The sequence below is a fragment of the Scyliorhinus torazame genome, chromosome 19 (genome assembly GCF_047496885.1).
Source record: "Scyliorhinus torazame isolate Kashiwa2021f chromosome 19, sScyTor2.1, whole genome shotgun sequence".
Classification (NCBI taxonomy): Eukaryota; Metazoa; Chordata; class Chondrichthyes; order Carcharhiniformes; family Scyliorhinidae; genus Scyliorhinus; species Scyliorhinus torazame.
In genome coordinates this window covers 117,384,812-117,405,560 of record NC_092725.1, presented here as the reverse complement: position 1 = coordinate 117,405,560, position 20,749 = coordinate 117,384,812, and the positions used below count along the sequence as shown (strand labels likewise).

Sequence of the window (20,749 nt, the reverse complement as noted above, 5' to 3'; positions counted from 1 at the left end):
TGGTAAGGATGAGCAACTGATCTAAACAGCGATCAATCGAAGAGAAGAGGCAAGAGCTAAATGGGTCCGTAGAGAATGAAATTGTTGTGATTAGTTGCAAGCCACAGCAAAAGAAGTTGAGAGCTACAAAGACTTCTCTAAAGCAACATCAGCATTGGGACAGGAGAGTTCTGCACCGTTGGGACGGTCTCCACCTGAACAAATCTGGGACCAGTGTTCTAGCAGAAAGGAGATATAGGGTGGTCACAGGCACTTTAAACTAGCAAATGGGGGAGGAAGAGAAGGGTAAAACTACAAGAAATATAATGGTTAATGGGAACCAAAGCAGCAGGTCAGCATGTGAGGAGAAGGTAGAGGTTAATAGGATGAACAGGCATCCTATGCCCTTAGTGACCAAAAAGGTTAGGAGGGGTTATTTGGTTACAGGGATAGGGTGGAAGTGGGGGCTTAAGTGGGTCGGTTCAGACTCAGTGGGCTGAATGGCCTCCTTCTGCACTGTATGTTCTATGTTCTTTGACTGTATTGAGAAATGATATTGGCACTAAGAGCCAAAATGTTGAATCGATTTGGGTGGAAATAAAAAAACAAGGGAAAAATCTCTTTGGGAAGAGTAATTTACAGGCTCACAACCAATACTTCCAAAGTGGATCATAGTATAAACCAAGAAATAATGAGGGCTTGTGAGTAGGGCACAATGGTAATCATGGGTGAATTTAATATGCATATTGACTGGCCTAGGTAGCCTCAAGGAAGATTTCATAGCGTGCATGAGGCTTTGTTTCTTAGAGCAATATGTTACGGAGTCAACCAAGGAACAGTCTATTTTAAAATTAGTATTGTGTAATAAAGAAGGGTTGATAAATAGTCTTGTCGTTAAGGATTCTCTTGGAAGGTGTAATCACAGCATGCTAGAATTTCAAATATAGATTGAGTGAGAGAAGACAGAGTGCCATACGTTTTAGCGTTGGGCAGAGGTAATTATATAGGCCTGAGGAAAGAGTTGGCCCAAGTCGACTGGGCACAATAATTGAGGGTAGGACAGTTGAGGAACAATGACAGATGTTCAGGGAGATATTAAATATCTCTCAATTAAAGTATATTCCTGAGAGGAAGAGGAATTGTAAAAGGGAGAAAAACGTTCCATGGCTAAACAAGGAAGTTAAGGAAGACATATAGGAAAAAACTAGGGCATATCATACCTCAAAAGCTAGTGGTAAACTGGAGGATTGGGAGAACTTTAAGGTTCATCAAAAGGCTACTAAAAATAAAATCAAAACAGCTAAGATAAATTACAAAAGGAAACTAGCAGAAAACATAAACACTGATACCAAAGCTTCTCTAAGTACACAATGAGGAAGAGAATAGTTGGCCCTTTAGAGGACGATACTGGTGAGATAATAATGGGGAACACAGAGGTGGTGGAGGCACTGAACCAATATTTTGTCTCTGTCTTCACGGTGTAAAATAATAAAAACTTTCCATATACTACAGTTTATATAAATGGAACTTGGTGCAATAACCATCCCTAAGGAAATGGTGTTGAATAAACTAATGGGATTAGAGGCAGATAAGTCTCTGGGACCTGATGGCCTGCACCCTAGGGTATTAAGGGATGTGGCAGCAGTGATAGTGGATGCATTGGTTATGATATTTCAGAATGCCCTGGATTCTGGAAGGGACCTAGTGGATTGGAAACACACTAATCTGATGCCCCTATTCAAAATGGGAGAGAGGCAAAATGTAGGAAACTATAGATTGGTTAGCTCGACGTCTGTGGTTGGGAAGTTGCTGGAATCAATCATTTAAGGAGGAGATGACTGAACATTTGGAAAGCTAAAGCTCAATGCACCATTGTCAGCATTGATTTATAATGGGTATGTCATGCTTGACAAACTTTCTTGACTTCTTTTGAGGGTGTAACATGCAAGATGGATAATGGAGAACCAGTGGATGTGATATATCTAGACTTCCAGAAGGCATTTGACAAGGTGCGACATAAAATACTGACCCACAAGGTGAAATTGCAGGGGATTGGGGGGGGGGGGGGGGAGAATATTAGATTGGATTGAGGATTGGTTGACTGACAGAAAGCAGAAGGTCGGGATAAATGGGTCCTTCTCTCGCTGGCGAACTGTAACTAGCGGGGTGCCACAGGGGTCAGTCCTTGGACCTCAACTGTTCACAATCTATATAAAAGATCTGCAAGCAGAGTGTAACATAGCAAAATTTGTGGATGATACTAAAATAGCTGGGAAAGCAGGCAGTGAAGAGGAGATACAGATTTTACAGACGGATATAGATAGGCTAGGAGATCAGGCCAAAATTTGGCAGATGGAATTTAATGTAGATAATTGTGAGCTTATCCATTTTGGATGAAAAAATAGAAAGGCAAATTATTATCTAAATGTAAAGTAGATTCAAAATGCATCTAGGCAGAGGGATCTGGGTGTCTTTTCATGAATTGCAGAAAGTCGGTATGCAGGTACAGCATGGAATTAAAAAGGCAGATGGAATTTTAGCGTTTATTGCAAAAGAACTGGAGTATAAAAGTAGAGAAGTGTTGTTGCAATTGTATAGGGTGAGAGCACATCTGGAGTATTGTGTCCAGTTTTGGTCTCCTTATTTGAGGAAGGATGTGGTGGCATTAGAGGCAGTTCAGAGGAGATTCACCAGAATGAATCCAGGGATGAAAGGTATGAGGAGAGAGTAAACAGTTTGGTCTTAGACTCGCTGGAGTTTAGAAGGATGAGAGGGGATCTGATTGAGGTACATAAGATACTAAAAGGGATTGATAAAGTAAACATAGACCAAATTTTCCCCCTTGTATGGCAATCTAGAACGAGAGGTCACAGATATAGGTTGAGAGGCGGTAGATTTAGAACTGAGATTAGGAGGAACTGCTCCTCACAGAGGGTAGCGAATTTGTGGAACTTGCTGCCCTGTAGTATGGTGGAAACTGAGTCCTTAAATGATTTCAAGAAGGAGATAGGTATATTTCTGACTAAAAAACAGATTAAATTTGGATTTGAACATAGAACATAGAACACAGAAAATACAGCACAGAACAGGCCCTTCGGCCCACGATGTTGTGCCGAACCTTTGTCCTAGATTAATCATAGATTATCATTGAATTTACAGTGCAGAAGGAGGCCATTCGGCCCCCTGAGTCTGCACCGGGTCTTGGAAAGAGCACCCTACCCAAACACAACACCTCCACCCAACACCAAGGGCAATTTTGGACACTCAGGGCAATTTATCATGGCCAATCCACCTACCCTGCACATCTTTGGACTGTGGGAGGAAACCGGAGCACCCGGAGGAAACCCACGCAGACACGGGGAGGACGTGCAGACTCCGCACAGACAGTGACCCAAGCCGGAATCGAACCTGGGACCCTGGAGCTGTGAAGCAATTGTGCTATCCACAATTCTACCGTGCTGCCCTTAAGAACAAATAAATCTACACTATATCATTTTACCGTAATCCATGTACCTATCCAATAGCTGCTTGAAGGTCCCTAATGTTTCGGACTCAACTACTTCCACAGGCAGTGCATTCCATGCCCCCACTACTCTCTGGGTAAAGAACCTACCTCTGATATCCCTCCTATATCTTCCACCTTTCACCTTAAATTTATGTCCCCTTGTAATGGTTTGTTCCACCCGGGAAAAAAGTCTCTGACTGTCTACTCTATCTATTCCCCTGATCATCGTATAAACCTCTATCAAGTCGCCCCTCATCCTTCTCCGTTCTAATGAGAAAAGGCCTAGCACCCTCAACCTTTCCTCGTAAGACCTACTCTCCATTCCAGGTAACATCCTGGTAAATCTTCTTTGCACCTTTTCCAAAGCTTCCACATCCTTCCTAAAATGAGGTGACCAGAACTGTACACAGTACTCCAAATGTGGCCTGACCAAAGTTTTGTACAGCTGCATCATCACCTCACGGCTCTAAAATTCAATCCCTCTGTTAATGAACGCGAGCACACCATAGGTCTTCTTCACATCTCTATCCACTTGAGTGGCAACTTTCAAAGATGTATGAACATAGACCCCAAGATCTCTCTGCTCCTCCACATTGCCAAGAACTCTACCGTTAACCCTGTATTCCGCATTCATATTTGTCCTTCCAAAATGGACAACCTCACACTTTTCAGGGTTAAACTCCATCTGCCACTTCTCAGCCCAGCTCTGCATCCTATCTATGTCTCTTTGCAGCCGACAACAGCCCTCCTTACTATCCACAACTCCACCAATCTTCGTATCGTCTGCAAATTTACTGACCCACCCTTCAACTCCCTCATCCAAGTCATTAATGAAAATCACAAACAGCAGAGGACCCAGAACTGATCCCTGCGGTACGCCACTGGTAACTGGGATCCAGGCTGAATATTTGCCATCCACCACCACTCTCTGACTTCTATCGGTTAGCCAGTTCGTTATCCAACTGGCCAAATTTCCCACTATCCCATGCCTCCTTACTTTCTGCAGAAGCCTACCATGGGGAACCTTATCAAATGCCTTATTAAAATCCATGTACACTACATCCACTGCTTTACCTTCATCCACATGCTTGGTCACCTCCTCAAAGAATTCAATAAGATTTGTAAGGCAAGACCTACCCCTCACAAATCCGTGCTGACTATCCCTAATCAAGCAGTGTCTTTCCAGATGCTCAGAAATCCTATCCTTCAGTACCCTTTCCATGACTTTGCCTACCACCGAAGTAAGACTAACTGGCCTGTAATTCCCAGGGTTATCCCTAGTCCCTTTTTTGAACAGGGGCTCGACATTCGCCACTCTCCAATCCCCTGGTACCACCCCTGTTGACAGTGAGAACGAAAAGATCATTGCCAACGGCTCTGCAATTTCATCTCTTGCTTCCCATAGAATCCTTGGATATATCCCATCAGGCCCGGGGGACTTGTCTATCCTCAGGTTTTTCAAAATGCCCAACACATCTTCCTTCCTAACAAGTATTTCCTCGAGCTTACCAGTCTGTTTCACACTGTCCTCTCCAACAATATCGCCCCTCTCATTTGTAAATACAGAAGAAAAGTACTCGTTCAAGACCTCTCCTATCTCTTCAGACTCAATACACAATCTCCCGCTACTGTCCTTGATCGGACCTACCCTCGCTCTAGTCATTCTCATATTTCTCACATATGTGTAAAAGGCCTTGGGGTTTTCCTTGATCCTACCCGCCAAAGATTGTTCATGCCCTCTCTTAGCTCTCCTAATCCCTTTCTTCAGTTCCCTCCTGGCTATCTTGTATCCCTCCAATGCCCTGTCTGAACCTTGTTTCCTCAGCCTTACATAAGTCTCCTTTTTCCTCTTAACAAGACATTCAACCTCTCTTGTCAACCATGGTTCCCTCACTCGGCCATCTCTTCCCTGCCTGACAGGGACATACATATCAAGGACACGTAGTACCTGTTCCTTGAACAAGTTCCACATTTCACTTGTGTCCTTCCCTGACAGCCTATGTTCCCAACTTATGCACTTCAATTCTTGTCTGACAATATCGTATTTACCCTTCCCCCAATTGTAAACCTTGCCCTGTTGCACGCACCTATCCCTCTCCATTACTAAAGTGAAAGTCACAGAATTGTGGTCACTATCTCCAAAATGCTCCCCCACTAACAAAGCTATCACTTGCCCTGGTTCATTACCAAGTACTAAATCCAATATTGCCCCTCCTCTGGTTGGACAATCTACATACTGTGTTAGAAAAGCTTCCTGGACACACTGCACAAAAACCACCCCATCCAAACTATTTGATCTAAAGAGTTTCCACTCAATATTTGGGAAGTTAAAGTCACCCATGACTACTACCCTGTGACTTCTGCACCTTTCCAAAATCTGTTTCCCAATCTGTTCCTCCACATCTCTGCTACTATTGGGGGGCCTATAGAAAACTCCTAACAAGGTGACTGCTCCTTTCCTATTTCTGACTTCAACCCATACTACCTCTTTAGGGTGATACTCCTCGAACTGCCTTTCTGCAGCTGTTATACTATCTCTAATTAACAATGCCACCCCCCCCACCTCTTTTACCACCCTCCCTAATCTTATTGAAACATCTATAACCAGGGACCTCCAACAACCATTTCTGCCCCTCTTCTATCCAAGTTTCCGTGATGGCCACCACATTGTAGTCCCAAGTACCGATCCATGCCTTAAGTTCACCCACCTTATTCCTGATGCTTCTTGCGTTGAAGTATACACACTTCAACCCATCTCCGTGCCTACAAGTACTCTCCTTTGTCAGTGTTCCCTTCCCCACTGCCTCATTACACGCTTTGGCGTCCTGAATATCGGCTACCTTAGTTGCTGGACTACAAATCCGGTTCCCATTCCCCTGCCAAATTAGTTTAAACCCTCCCGAAGAGTACTAGAAAACCTCCCTCCCAGGATATTGGTGCCCCTCTGGTTCAGATGCAACCCGTCCTGCTTGTACAGGTCCCACCTTCCCCAGAATGCGCTCCAATTATCCAAATACCTGAAGCCCTCCCTCCTACACCATTCCTGCAGCCACGTGTTCAACTGCACTCTCTCCCTATTCCTAGCCTCGCTATCACGTGGCACTGGCAACAAACCAGAGATGACAACTCTGTCTGTCCTGGCTTTTAACTTCCAGCCTAACTCCCTAAACTTGTTTATTACCTCCACACCCCTTTTCCTACCTATGTCGTTGGTACCAATGTGCACCACGACTTCTGGCTGCTCCCCCTCCCCCTTAAGGATCTTGAAGACACAATCCGAGACATCCCTGACCCTGGCACCCGGGAGGCAACATACCTTCCGGGAGTCTCGCTCGCGACCACAGACTCTCCTATCTATTCCCCTAACCATTGAATCTCCTACAACTATTGCTTTTCTATTCTCCCCCCTTCCCATATGAGCCCCAGCGCCAGACTCAGTGCCAGAGACCTGGCCGCTAGGGCCTTCCCCCGGTAGGTCATCCCCCCCAACAGCATCCAAAACGGTATACTTGTTTTGAAGGGGAACGGCCACGAGGGATCCCTGCACTGTCTGCCTGTTTGTTTTTTTCCCCCTGACTGTAACCCAGCTATTCTTGTCCTGTACCTTGGGTGTGGTTACCTCCCTGTAACTCTTCTCAATCACCCCCTCTGCCTCCCGGATGATCCGAAGTTCATCCATCTTCAGCTCCAGTTCCCTAACACGGTCTTTGAGGAGCTGATGTTGGGTGCACTTCCCGCAGGTATAGTCAGCGGGGACACCGGTGGTATCCCTCACCACCCACATCCTACAGGATGAGCATACAACTGGCCTAGCCTCCATCCCCTCTTACCTGACAGAATATAGCTGCCCTGTGGACTAACTAGATCTCCGCCCTCCGACTCTGCTCCCAGTCAGCTACTCTTTCTGTAAACTCCTGGCTCTCTTTTCACTCTTTGCGGAAATGTCGGAAACAAAATGAAAGGAGCACCTTACTCCCTCCTCACCTAACTCCCTCGGTCACCAAACTCTTACTATAGCACTCAAATGCACCAAATTCAGCACTCCCTCGGTCACCAAACTCTTACTATAGCACTCAAAATGCACCAAATTCAGCACTCCCTCGGTCACCAAACTCTTACTATAGCACTCAAATGCACCAAATTCAGCACTCCCTCGGTCACCAAACTCTTACTATAGCACTCAAATGCACCAAATTCAGCACTCAGTGCAAAAAAAATTTGAATTTGGATTTGTTCATTGTCATGTGTACTGAGGTACAGTGAAAAATATTGTTCTGCGTACAGTTCAGACAGATCATTCCATACATGCAAAAATACATAGGGCAAACATAAAATACACAATGTTAATACATTGACACAGGCATCAGGTGAAGCATACAGGAGTATAATACTAAAAGGACATGAGGAACAGGTAGGGAGATGGCTTTGAGACCAGGAAGAGGTCAGCCATGATCTGGTTGAATGGCGGAGCAGGCTCGAAGGGCTGATATGCCGACTTCTGCTCCGAAAACTGTTCCTATGTTCCTAACTAGGAGGTTTTTTTCAGCGGCATAGGTAGAAATATTAAAGTGATCAATGTAACATGGATAATGAGAAAAATGAGGAACGAGTTAGAAGTGCCCTCAGTGATGGAAAGGCTTTGCAATGAATGGATTATTGGAATGACTATCATTAGGAGAGTAAATGAAAAATTGATTCTAAGTAAAGTCAGAAAGGGGGAGTAATCCTGAGGTAAGAGTCAGTTGACATGGCGGGATTCGCCGCAATCGGCGCGATGTCCGCCAACCGACGCCAAAAACGGCGTGAATCGGTCCGGCATCACGCCGCCCCAAAGGCGCGGAATTCTCCGCATCCTGAGGGGGCCGAGCCCTCACCTTGAGGGGCTAGGCCCACGCCGGACTGATTTCCGCCCCGCCAGCTGGCGGGAAAGGCCTTTGCTGCCCCGCCAGCTGGCGCGGAAATGACTTTGCCGTGCGGCGCATGCGCGGGAGCATCAGTGGCCGCTCACGGCATCCCCGCGCATGCGCAGTGGAGGGGGTCTCTTCCGCCTCCGCCATAGTGGAGACCATGGCGAAGGCGGAAGGAAAAGAGTGCCCCCACGGCACAGGCCCGCCCACGGATTGGTGGGCCCTGATCGTGGGCCAGGCCACCGTGGGGCCACCCCCCAGTGCCAGATCGCCCCGCGCCCCCCCCCCCCCCCAGGACCCCGGAGCCCACCCACGCAGCCTTGGCCCGCCGGTAAGAGAGGTGATTTGATTCTCACCGGCGGGACAGGCACTCCAGCAGCGGGACTTGGGCCCATCGCGGGCCGGAGAATCGCCGGGGGGGGGGGCCAGACAACCGGCGCGGTGCGATTCCCTCCCCTGCCGAATATCCGGTGCCGGAGAATTCGGCAACCGGCGGGGGCGGGATTCACGCCAGCCACCGGCGATTCTCCGACCTGGCGGGGGGTCGGTGAATCCCTCCCCAGATTCTGTTTGTAGTCCACAAGCAAGAGGAATGCCTTGATGTAAGGATGGGATTTTGATGAGAAATTTGGAAGAACAGTAACTGAGGAGGATCTAGAATAGTGATGAAGAGTGGTAGAGGATGAAGAGCTAAAAAAGCAGAAGGACCAGGTATGATGGTATCTGAAGATGAGGGCCACTTTTTAGGCTGGGGAATATAGTTCAAGTGCAAAAAAGATTTGGTAACTTCAGCCACCTTGTGCACTGGAATATGATAAGGTTGCAGATGGAGATGTCCTAATTTCTTTGAGAACAGATCTTTTGCAGCGTCATGTGCAGTAGATGTAGAGGGTAAGAATTAAAAACTAGGTCTTGAAAATGGGAAAAAAATACGAAGCCAGTTAACTTCTAACTTCTAATACCAGAATAATTAATATATTCAAGAAAGGCAACAATGAATCCTTATCCAGTAGTAGATGGACTGAGCCGAAATTTCTGAAGCAGTTGTTTTCACGATCCTGATTTAAAAGAACCCCTGTCTGGAATAGCTGAAGGGCTCTGGAATGTCCATTAAAATATCAGCATGGTTAACTTGGCTGAATATTTGAAGAGGAACTTCACTTGTTCCCTGGGAGCTATTCCAGGTTTCTATGAGGTTAGTGTGATTCATACTTGATACAACATGAAACTCGCTCAGACAGAATGGAGCCTGTGTCGGGGACCCACTGACACTGTAAATAATGCTAAAACAACTTATCCTTCCAATCAGAAAGTGCACAAGACAGGTCATTCAGTCATGATGGATGCTGATTATAAATTGATAGAGTGGAGCACTGACCCACGGACATCTCTTTGAAGAAGCAAGAGAATTTGCAAACAGCACAGCAATAATTTCACACAACTGCTTCCTATCCCAGAGAAATGCCTTGTATTTATCTGGAACCTTTCTTTCTGTTACTCTCGGTCACTTCTTTGCATGATACTGCTAGAATTTTCGCATCGTGGTGTCAGACTTCCCAGTTCCCAAATAGAAACCTAATTATAGATTCACACTGCAACTGGCTCAAAGGCCTCAGGCCTTCCAACTGACTTGAGCTATCAGTCTGCAGTGTCGCGAAAGGGCCTGAAAATAAGCCAATGCCCAATAATCCCAAGGACCAACCAGTGGTGGAAGTTCCTGTAGTGCCACGTGGGGGTTGTTCCTCTGAATAGCCCATACAAAGCCATTGATATGGAGAAGACAGAATCCATAGTGAAGGGACTTCCTAAGTTGGAAGCTTACATGACCTCAATCTAGTAGAAGGTCAAAGCATCTTCAAAGGCCTTATGTCTAGGGAAAGGAGGTTCACCAGCCTCTTCACTGGTGGAAATGGGGCCCATGTGGCAGCCCAGTTCTGAATTATGACTGAACTCTCTAAAGAAAAGATATGACACTTTAGAGGAACTGCTCATCCACTCCCCACCTCATAAAGTGAGCTGAAGCTGACATCTTTTGGATTGATACAGACCTCCCACCTTTTTCAGAGATGAACATTTCAATATGAGTGTGAAACACACCCAGATTCACTCCAGCACAGATATGGCCGTCTAAATGTTGCTCCCTGCCTGTGCCCTTTCAAATCAAGAGTAGAATTTGGGGAACTCTAGCTCTTGCACTACTCACACTGGTTTATGTTCGGTTCCATACACCAGCTGACTGTATTGCAGCTGTATCCTGTAAAAAAAAAGTTCACAAATCAACATACTTTGTGTACGATTACATTCTCAATGAAAATAAGTGAATCTTGTAGAGATGTATTAAAGCCCATACAATGACTTAATTTTCCATCTCAAATCGCTGCAACGCTCCATGATTAAAATCAGAATTACATAGAATCATAGACATTTTTAAAGTCACCCCAGTAAAGTATAAAATAATCAAGATTTTCTGGGAAGGAAGAGGCTCAATGCCACCAGATCCTTCCAGAAAATAAATCTAGGGCCTTACACTTTACAATTCTTTTCACAAACATCTCAGTTCACTACTACTGCAAATTATGCTTTTGTACGTCTTAGGTTCTTGTCACTGCAAGACAAGTGATGGGATGCTGGTTTTATCTGCAACTTGCATTACAAGCCTAAAGGGGGGAATATAGTTTATTTGAAGGTTTGAACATAGAACATAGAGTTTACAGTGCAGAAGGAAGCCATTCGGCCCATCGAGTCTGCGCCGGCTCTTGGAAAGAGCACCCAACCCAAGGTCCACACCTCCACCCTATCCCCATAACCCAGTAACCCCACCCAACACTAAGGGCAATTTTGGACACTAAGGGCAATTTAGCATGGCTAATCCACCTAACCTGCACATCTTTGGACTGTGGGAGGAAACCGGAGTACCCGGAGGAAACTCGCGCACACATGGGGAGAATGTGCAGACTCCGCACAGACAGTGACCCAAGCTGGGAATCGTACCTGGGACCCTGGAGCTGTGAAGCAATTGTGCTATCCACAATGCTAGCGTGCTGCCCCACGTAGAGGAAGGTGTGTAAATGAATGTGGCCACATCACTGCCTTCCCGTCCACCCCCATCTGTCCCATATATTACCAGGCTTGGTAAGGCACCGGCCTGCCCTTAGGCCTATTGAGGCAACTTAAGTGGCCAACTAATAGCCACTTAATCTCCTCATTCCGCCTTCCCCGCAGCAATACATGCAGCTGGAGAAGACAAAAGAAAGACAGGGGGCGGGATTCTCCGCCCCCCCACCGGGTCGGAGAATAGCCAGGGGTTGCCGTGAATCCCGCCCCCCGCCGGCCTCCGAATTCTCCCACCCCCCGAAAGTCACCGAGGCGTGAATCGCGCCGCCCGCCGCGGAGAATGGCGTTGACAGGCGCACCTCAATGGGCCCCGGGGCCGCCTGAATTCTCCGGCCCGTGATGGGCCGAGTTCCCGCCTGTTTTTGCCGGGTCCCGCCGGCGTAAATCAAGGTAGGTCCCTACCAGCGGGACCCAGCTCAGTGGCCGGCCTCCGGGGTCTTCGGGGGGGGGGGGCGCGGGGTGATCTTGCCCCGGGGGGGTATCCCCCTGTAAAATTGAACCCTATGTCCCCCTGCACATTCATTGCATATCGATATCTGGAGCTGATTTTGAGTAGTCAGATATTTGGGGGTCTATTCCAGCATTTGCATTAGCTATGATGAGAGGTTGAATAAACTCAGTCTGTTCTCACTGGAACGACGGAGGTTGAGGGGCAACCTGATAGAGGTCTACAAAATTATGAGGGGCATAGACAGAGTGGATAGTCAGAGATTTTTTTCCCAGGGCAGGGGGGTCAATTAATAGGGAGCATAGGTTTAAGCTGCGAGGTGCAAGGTTTAGAGGAGATGTACGAGGCAAGTTTTTTTACACAGAGGGTAGTGGGTGCCTGGAACTCGCTGCCGGGGGAGGTGGTGGAAGCAGGGACGATAGTGACGTTTAAGGGGCGTCTTGACAAATAAGTGAATAGGATGGGAATAGAGGGATACGGAACCCGGAAGTGTAGAAGATTTTATTTTAGATGGGCAGCATGGTCGGCGCAGGCTTGGAGGGCCGAAGGGCCTGTTCCTGTGTTGTACCTTTCTTTGCTCTTTGTTTTTTGAAAATGTTGGTAGGTTTTTCTTGATTTCTACGTTGCTGGGTACACTGCTTCAGCTGGACTCAGATGGGACTTTATATTTTACGTCTTAATTTTAAGTTGAAATTCAAATGTGGGTGAAATTAGTAGCTTAATTTAGTTGATTCCTCCTGTCTTCATTGTGGTGACAGGCGATGTAGATATGTGTAATTCATATGGTCATTATTTGTGATAACAAATCAAAGTTTCTACTTTACTAAACCAGGTGGTTATGATTATAGATTGTTTGATAATTATGAATGTAATTAATAATAGGTCTTCTGATAGAAAGTGCAGTTAACTAGTACATTTATAAATATATTTTATTAAAGTTTTTCGATCAAACAAAAATTTCCCATTTTACAACTTTGGAATAATATATACATAGATCGTTTTTTAAAATAAATAATATGCTAACTAACGGCAACTGCCAACAACAAAATAAGAAACAACTGAAATAGTAACTAAAATAGTAACTTTGTAACATCTCATATAAATAACTAATATATAAACACACACATAAAACCCCTGAGGACCCAAATGAGCCCCACCCCCCCACCCCTCCCCCCGGGTTGCTGCTGCTACCTTTCCTATTTTCCCTTATCGCTCTGCGAGATAGTCGAGGAATGGTTGCCACCGCCTGGTGAACCCTTGAGCCGAACCTCTTAGTGCGTACGTCATCCGCTCCAATTTTATGAACCCTGCCATGTCATTGATCCAGGCCTCCACACCCGGGGGCGTAGCTTCTTTCCACATAAGTAGAATACTTCGCCGGGCTACTAGGGACGCAAAGGCCAAAACATCGGCCTCTCTCGCCTCCTGCACTCCCGGCTCATCTGCAACCCCAAATATAGCCAACCCCCATCCTGGTTCGACCCGGACCCCCACCACCTTTGAAATCACTTTTGCCACACCTACCCAGAACCCATGCAATACCGGACATGACCAAAACATGTGGGTGTGGTTCGCCGGGCTTCCCGCGCATCTCCCGCACCTATCCTCCACTCCAAAAAATCTACTCAGCCTTGCTCCAGTCATATGCGCCCTGTGTAGAACCTTGAATTGTATCAGGCTGAGCCTGGCACACGAGGACGAAGAGTTTACCCTACTTAGGGTATCTGCCCACAGCCCCTCCTCAATCTCTTCCCCCAGCTCCTCCTCCCATTTTCCCTTCAGCTCCTCTACCATCGTCTCCCCCTCGTCTCTCATTTCCTTATATATATCTGACACCCTACCATCGCCCACCCATGCCCCCGAAATCACTCTGTCCTGGATCTCTTGCGCCGGGAGCTGCGGAAATTCCCTCACCTGTTGCCTCACAAATGCCCTCACTTGCATATAGCGAAATGCATTCCCAGTTGGCAACCCATATTTTTCTGTCAGTGCTCCCAGACACGCGAACGTCCCGTCTAAGAACAAGTCCTTCAATTTCGCAATTCCTGCTCGCTGCCAAGATTTAAATCCCCCACCTATCCTTCCCGGGACGAACCTATGGTTGTTCCTTATCGGGGACCACACTGAGGCACCCGTCACTCCCTTATGTCGTCTCCACTGCCCCCAAATTTTCAGAGTTGCCACCACCACTGGGTTTGTGGTGTATTTTTTGGGGGAGAACGGTAACGGCGCTGTCGCCAGTGCTTTTAGACTAGTTCCCCTACAGGACGCCATCTCCAGTCTTTTCCACGCCGTTCCTTCCCCTTCCCTCATCCACTTACATATCATTGACACGTTGGTGGCCCAATAATAATCACTTAGACTCGGCAGTGCCAGTCCCCCTCTGTCCCTACTGCGCTGCAGGAACTCCCTCTTTACTCTTGGGGTCTTTCCAGCCCACACAAAGCTCATAATACTCTTGTCCACCTTCTTAAAAAAGGCCTTTGTAATCTGTACAGGGAGGCACTGGAACACAAAAAGAAACCTCGGAAGGACCACCATTTTAACCGCCTGCACCCTGCCCGCCAATGACAGGGGCGCCATGTCCCACCTCCTAAAGTCCTCTTCCATCTGCTCTACCAGTCGTGCCAAGTTAAGCTTATGCAAGGTTCCCCAGTTCCTGACCACCTGGATCCCTAAATACCGGAAATCCCTTGTTACCCTCCTCAACGGTAAATCGTCTATTCCCCTGCCCTGTTCCCCGGGGTGCATCACAAACAGTTCACTCTTCCCCATATTCAATTTATATCCTGAAAATTCTCCAAACTCCCTGAGTGTCTGCATTATCTCAGGCATCCCCTCCACTGGGTCCGCGACATACAACAACAAATCATCCGCGTATAATGACACCCGATGCTTTTCTCCTCCTCTAAGTACCCCCGCCACTTCCTAGAGCCCCTCAGCACTATGGCCAGTGGCTCAATTGCCAACGCAAACAGTAACGGGGACAGGGGACATCCCTGTCTTGTACCCCGATATAGTCGGACGTGGTCAGATCGTTGCCTATTTGTAATCACACTTGCCACCGGGGCCCTGTACAGGAGCTGAGCCCATCTAATGAACCCCTCTCCAAATCCAAATCTCCTCAGTACTTCCCACAGGTAGTCCCACTCCACTCTATCAAATGCTTTCTCTGCATCCATCGCCACCACTATCTCCGCCTCCCCCTCCGGTGGGGGCATCGTCATCACCCCCAGCAGCCTCCGTATATTAGCATTCAATTGCCTCCCTTTAACAAACCCCGTTTGATCATCATGCACCACCCCAGCGACACAGTCCTCTATCCTCGTCGCCATCACCTTGGCCAAAAGCTTGGCATCTATGTTCAAGAGGGAAATAGGCCTGTATGACCCGCACTTCAGCGGGTCTTTGTCTCTTTTCGGGATCAGCGATATTGTCGCCTCTGACATCGTCGGGGGTAGTATCCCCCTTTCCCTAGCCTCATTAAAGGTTCTCGTCAGAAGTGGGGCCAGCAGGTCCACATATTTCCTATAGAACTCCACCGGGAACCCATCCGGTCCCGGGGCCTTCCCTGCCTGCATGTTCCCAATTCCTTTTACCACCTCCTCCACCTCAATGTGCGCTCCCAGTCCTGTCATCTCCTGTTCCTCAACCTTCGGGAACTCCAGCTGGTCTAGGAAACGCATCATTCCCTCTTTCCCTTCCGGGGGTTGAGCCTTATATAGCCTATCGTAAAATACCTTAAACACCCCGTTCACCCTCTCCGCTCCCCGTTCCATCTTTCCCTCCTCGTCTCTAACCCCTCCGATCTCTCTCGCCGCCCCCTCTTCCTAAGTTGTTGGGCCAGCAGCCGGCTCGCCTTCTCTCCATATTCATACTGCACTCCCTGTGCCTTCCTCCATTGTGCCTCCGCCTTACCCGTGGTCAACAAGTCAAAGTCCGTGTGCAATCTCCGTCTTTCCCTGTATAGCCCTTCATCTGGAGTCTCCGCCTATTGCCTATCCACCCTCAAAATCTCCCTCAACAATCTCTCCCTTTCTTTACCCTCTTGTTTCCCCTTATGGGCCCTTATGGAGATCAGCTCCCCTCTAACCACCGCCTTCAGCGCCTCCCAGACCACTCCCACCTGGACCTCTCCGTCATCATTAATCTCTAGGTACCTTTCAATACATCCCCTCACCCTTACACATACCCCCTCGTCCGCCAACAGTCCCATATCTAATCTCCAGAGTGGGCGCTGTTCCTTTTCCTCTCCTACTTCCAGATCTACCCAATGTGGGGCATGATCTGAAATGGCTATAGCCAAATACTCCGTTCCTGCCACCTTCGGGATCAGCGCCCTTCCCAGGACAAAGAAGTCTATCTGGGAGTACACTTTGTGGACATGGGAGAAGAAGGAAAACTCTTTATTCCTTGGCCTAGTAAATCTCCAGGGATCCACTCCTCCCATCTGCTCCATAAAGCCCTTAAGCACCTTGGCCGCTGCCGGCCTCCTCCCGGTCCTAGATCTGGACCGGTCCAGCACCATGTTGAAGTCCCCCCCCCATTACCAACTTTCCCATCTCCAGGTCCGGGATGCGCCCCAACATACGCTTCATAAAGTTCACGTCATCCCAGTTCAGGGCATATACATTCACCAGCACCACCGCCTCACCTTGCAATCTGCCACTCACCATCACGTATCTACCCCCACTGTCCACCACTATGGTCTTCGCCTCAAACAATACCCGTTTCCCCACCAGTATTGCCACCCTCTATTTTTCACATCCAAGCCCGAATGGAATACCTGTCCCACCCATCCTTTTCTTAATCTGACCTGATCCGCCAGTTTCAGGTGCGTCTCCTGAAGCATGACCACGTCTGCCCTTAGCTTCTTTAGGTGCGCAAGTACCCTTGCCCTCTTAATCGGCCCATTCAACCCTCTCACGTTCCACGTGATCAACCGGGTTGGGGGGCTCTTTACCCCCCCCCCCCACTCGTCGACTAGCCATCCCCTTTTTTAGACCAGCTCCTCACCCGGTTCCCACGCACCCGCTTATCTCTCCGACGGCGCCCGACCATCCCATCCCATAACAGCTTCCCCTTCCCCTTAGCAGCAGCAACCCAGTTAACCCCCCCCCCCCCCGCTAGATCCCTCTCTAGCTTAGTTGCTCCCCCCATATTGCTTCCGGAAGTCAGCAAACTCTGGCTGACCTCGGCTTCCCCCGTTTATCCTTAGCCTCCCATTATGTGAGGCCCCCTCCTTCCTGCGCCCCCTTTTCCCGCCACAATTTCCATAGCGCGGGAACAAAGCCTGCGCTTCCCTCTCGGCCCCGCCCCTGATGGCGCAGCTCCCTCTCTCCTTCCCCCTCCCCTTCCCCACCGGCACCCACATTTCTTCATGTCCCCCCCCTTCGAGGGGAAAGAAATTTTCCCCCATCTGATTCACAGTCCCTTACCACCACCTCACTACTTCATTTCAAACACTCTTTCTCCAATCTAGTCCAACTTCTCCTCTTCAATAAATGTCCACGCCTCTTCTGCCGTCTCAAAGTAGTGGTGTTTACCCTGGTGTGTAACCCACAGTCTTGCCGGCTGCAACATTCCGAACTTCACTTTCCTCTTGTGGAGCACCGCCTTGGCCCGATTGAAACTCGCCCTCCTTCTCGCCACCTCTGCACTCCAATCCTGATACACGCGGATCACCGCGTTCTCCCACCTGCTGCTCCGTGTCTTTTTCGCCCATCTCAGGACCATCTCCCTGTCCTTGTAGCGGTGGAACCTCACCACTATTGCTCGAGGTATTTCTCCTGCCTTTGGTCTTCTCACGAGGACTCGATACGCTCCCTCCACTTCCAGGGGGCCCGTTGGGGCCTCAGCTCCCATTAAGGTATGAAGCATCGTGCTCACATACGCCCCAACGTCGGCTCCCTCTGCCCCTTCGGGAAGACCCAAGATTCTTAAGTTCTTCCTCCTCGAGCTATTTTCCAGGGCTTCCAGTCTCTCCATACACCTCTTATGCAGTGCCTCGTGCGTCTCCGTCTTCACCACCAAGCCCTGTATCTCGTCCTCATTTTCAGCAGCTTTTGCCTTCACTCCACGGAGCTCCATCTCTTGGGTCTTCTGCGCCTCCTTTAACCCCTCAATCGTCTGCAGCATCAGCGCCAGCACCTCCTTCTTGAGCTCCTCCACACATCGCCGGAGGAACTCCTGCTGTTCCAGGCCCCATACCAACTGGCCTCCCTCCACCGCCATCTTGCTTCTCACTTCCCTTCTTTGCCGCTGCTCCAGAGGATCCTCCGCAATCTGGCCACTATTATCTCTTCTGTCCATTCACATCTGGGGGGACTCCCTTCTATGTCGCCTCACAATGGGTTTAGCCTAAGTGCGACTTAGCTGGTCATCGCCGCACCCGGAAGTCTAACTAGTACATTTATGTATTGGCCTGTGCGTCAAATATATATTTAATGCTGTAACTGTACTTAAGAACTAGGACTGTTTGTGATTATTTGTATATTAACAGCAGTAAAGGCCTAATGTTGAAAATCATTGATTGTACAATAGTTTATTTTGTAACCCACAGATATTTAGTTTAGTATTATTGCAGTCCCTAGTTAGGCAAGAACATAGAGTAATTAGATAAAAGGGCAAGGCCTAAGTTTTGTGACAGTAAGTGACAGTGAAACTGTTCGCTTTCACTGTCAGTAACTTCTGGAATCCATACCTGCATACATAAATGCAGATTTCCAGAAGTTGTCATCAGTATTTCTGTGTTTTGTCACTGGGTGCACTGTGAAAGACCCCACAGTCAGTAATCAGAAAGAAATCACTAAACTAACAAAATTCACACTTTACGGCTAAATTTTGTTGAATGAGGTGTAATTGCTTTTTTTAAAAGGCATTATAAATTCATAATTACTACTGAGAAAACCTCTCTGGCCATAGAAAACTATTTTTTATTAGTATCATGTCAACATTATAATAACATTTCCATGAATGTTTAAAATAATACATTTTTAAGAGTTTGTTTGTTGTATTTCAGTTCCTACCTTAATCCCATGTATATGTCCCAATCATTTATTTTACGCTCTGTAAAATTTTATTGAAGGTGAAGGGAAACCGGTGCCTTTTTCTTCCTTGTTTGCTGTCTATGAGAGTACTTCAATGTGATTGGTGTTTACTCTGTTTAATTATATCACCGTGGCTGTGTGCCTGGTGATTCTCTTGACTTGGCACCGGATTCAGACCACTTTCCGGAAAGGGGAAATCCATGCCACCGAAATCACTAAATCATTGTGGGTAGCTTCCTTTGAGGTCAGTTGTGAGTGCTGTCACTGTGCGTTGGCTGAAAAATCTAGGCCCAAGTGCCAGACTCACACATTTCACTCCACTATCGTTCCCCCGGCATTTTTCTCTTCTCATCTCCCTCGCCTCTTCTAAATCGCATTGGAATAAAATGTTGATAATCTGCAATTCTAATTTTGGAAGATTATGTGTGCTCATCTTTATTCTAACAGACGTCCAATTTTTTTAATCTGTTTGCTTTGTTCACAGAGGAGGAATGATTCAGACAAGTGAACAGTATGGATTCGTACATCATGCTCTGAGTCTTTATGAGAGCACGATCTCAGCTGACACTAGCCAGTGAATCTGTCATGTAATACTCTTCACGCGTGACAACGTATTTCAAAGTTACATAGGAGTAAGCTAAATTATTTCTTGAAGGTAATGGCATGTTTATTGCCTAGGGAAACAAAAAGTGGAATTACCTCCAGCAGAAGGGTGATCCATGGTAAACTCAGAAACTAGTCCCAGCAGGACTGGAAAATACTGTTTGCCAGATTGATTAAAGCTATCTGATTGAATGTTGTGTAAATTTTCCTAAATTCTGTTATAGGAAGATGCAGCTAACTTCAATATCATGTGGTATATTTTATGTGTCTAATAAAGGCCTTTTATGTTAAGTTCAGTTCAACAATACTTCCCGTGGTCTCAGAAAAGCAGTACTGGTTGAATTTGTTTTGAGAGACTGGGAGTTTGGATAGAAATATAATGTCCAGTCCTTTATTGGATTTTCTGTATTCTGAACTGGTACAGCTCTCGATGTGATCTATTAATATATAATGTGGAAAGTGCTATGTCATAATGTGGTGAATTTTATTTCTTTGCCACATTATTGTCTTGCTGCTGAAATGCACAAGTGTTTTATTCATGAATTTTTGAATAATTGTCCAATTCTGCAATATTTTAAAACTCTCTAAATGTTTTGTATGTAATGTAGAAGGAGATTCTTATTTGTGACATGGTGTTGAATTGTATGCATATTTATAATCCTAACTAGCAGTCAACTTGCACAATGTTAAACAATCATATGTATTCCTGTGTCCATGACAATGTATTTCTATTGAGATTGTCCAAATGTACAAGCTTCCTAGATATTAAGCGGATCCCTGTGATTGACACTTACAGCATCTTTGTCTCTCTCTCTCTAATGTTGTGAAGTAGTGTCAACGCTTTCTTTCTCTTGACAGACAAGAAGTGCACTGTATAAATGTATGGGAATATATATACTAATATAATAACAAGCCCAAAAATACGAAGCATTGATGTAGCTTTATTCTGTATGCAGCTACTTATCATATGTTCCAGCTGATGAGACATATTTTAAATTCCTTTTTTGTTGTGTGCAGGAAATTGTTTACATTAATAAGTTGTTTACAGAAAGCAGTGCAGAATCTGCACAGAATAATTTGTGTTTTTATTCAGCGCTGTTACTTTTTTGTGTATGACGACAATAAATTCAACAGGTTTTGGAAA

General features: G+C 46.9%; 1 protein-coding gene across 2 annotated transcripts in view; it reads left to right on the top strand.

Moving 5' to 3' along the window:
- ptprr (protein tyrosine phosphatase receptor type R) overlaps positions 1 to 20,749 on the top strand; it is a 371,240-nt gene extending 350,491 nt beyond the window's left edge. For both annotated transcript variants that reach the window (XM_072485105.1, XM_072485106.1), the window contains one exon: positions 19,487 to 20,749. In XM_072485105.1, coding sequence (XP_072341206.1) covers positions 19,487 to 19,580 — 94 coding nt within the window. In that variant the 3' untranslated portion in view covers positions 19,581 to 20,749. The remainder of the gene's footprint in view (positions 1 to 19,486) is intronic.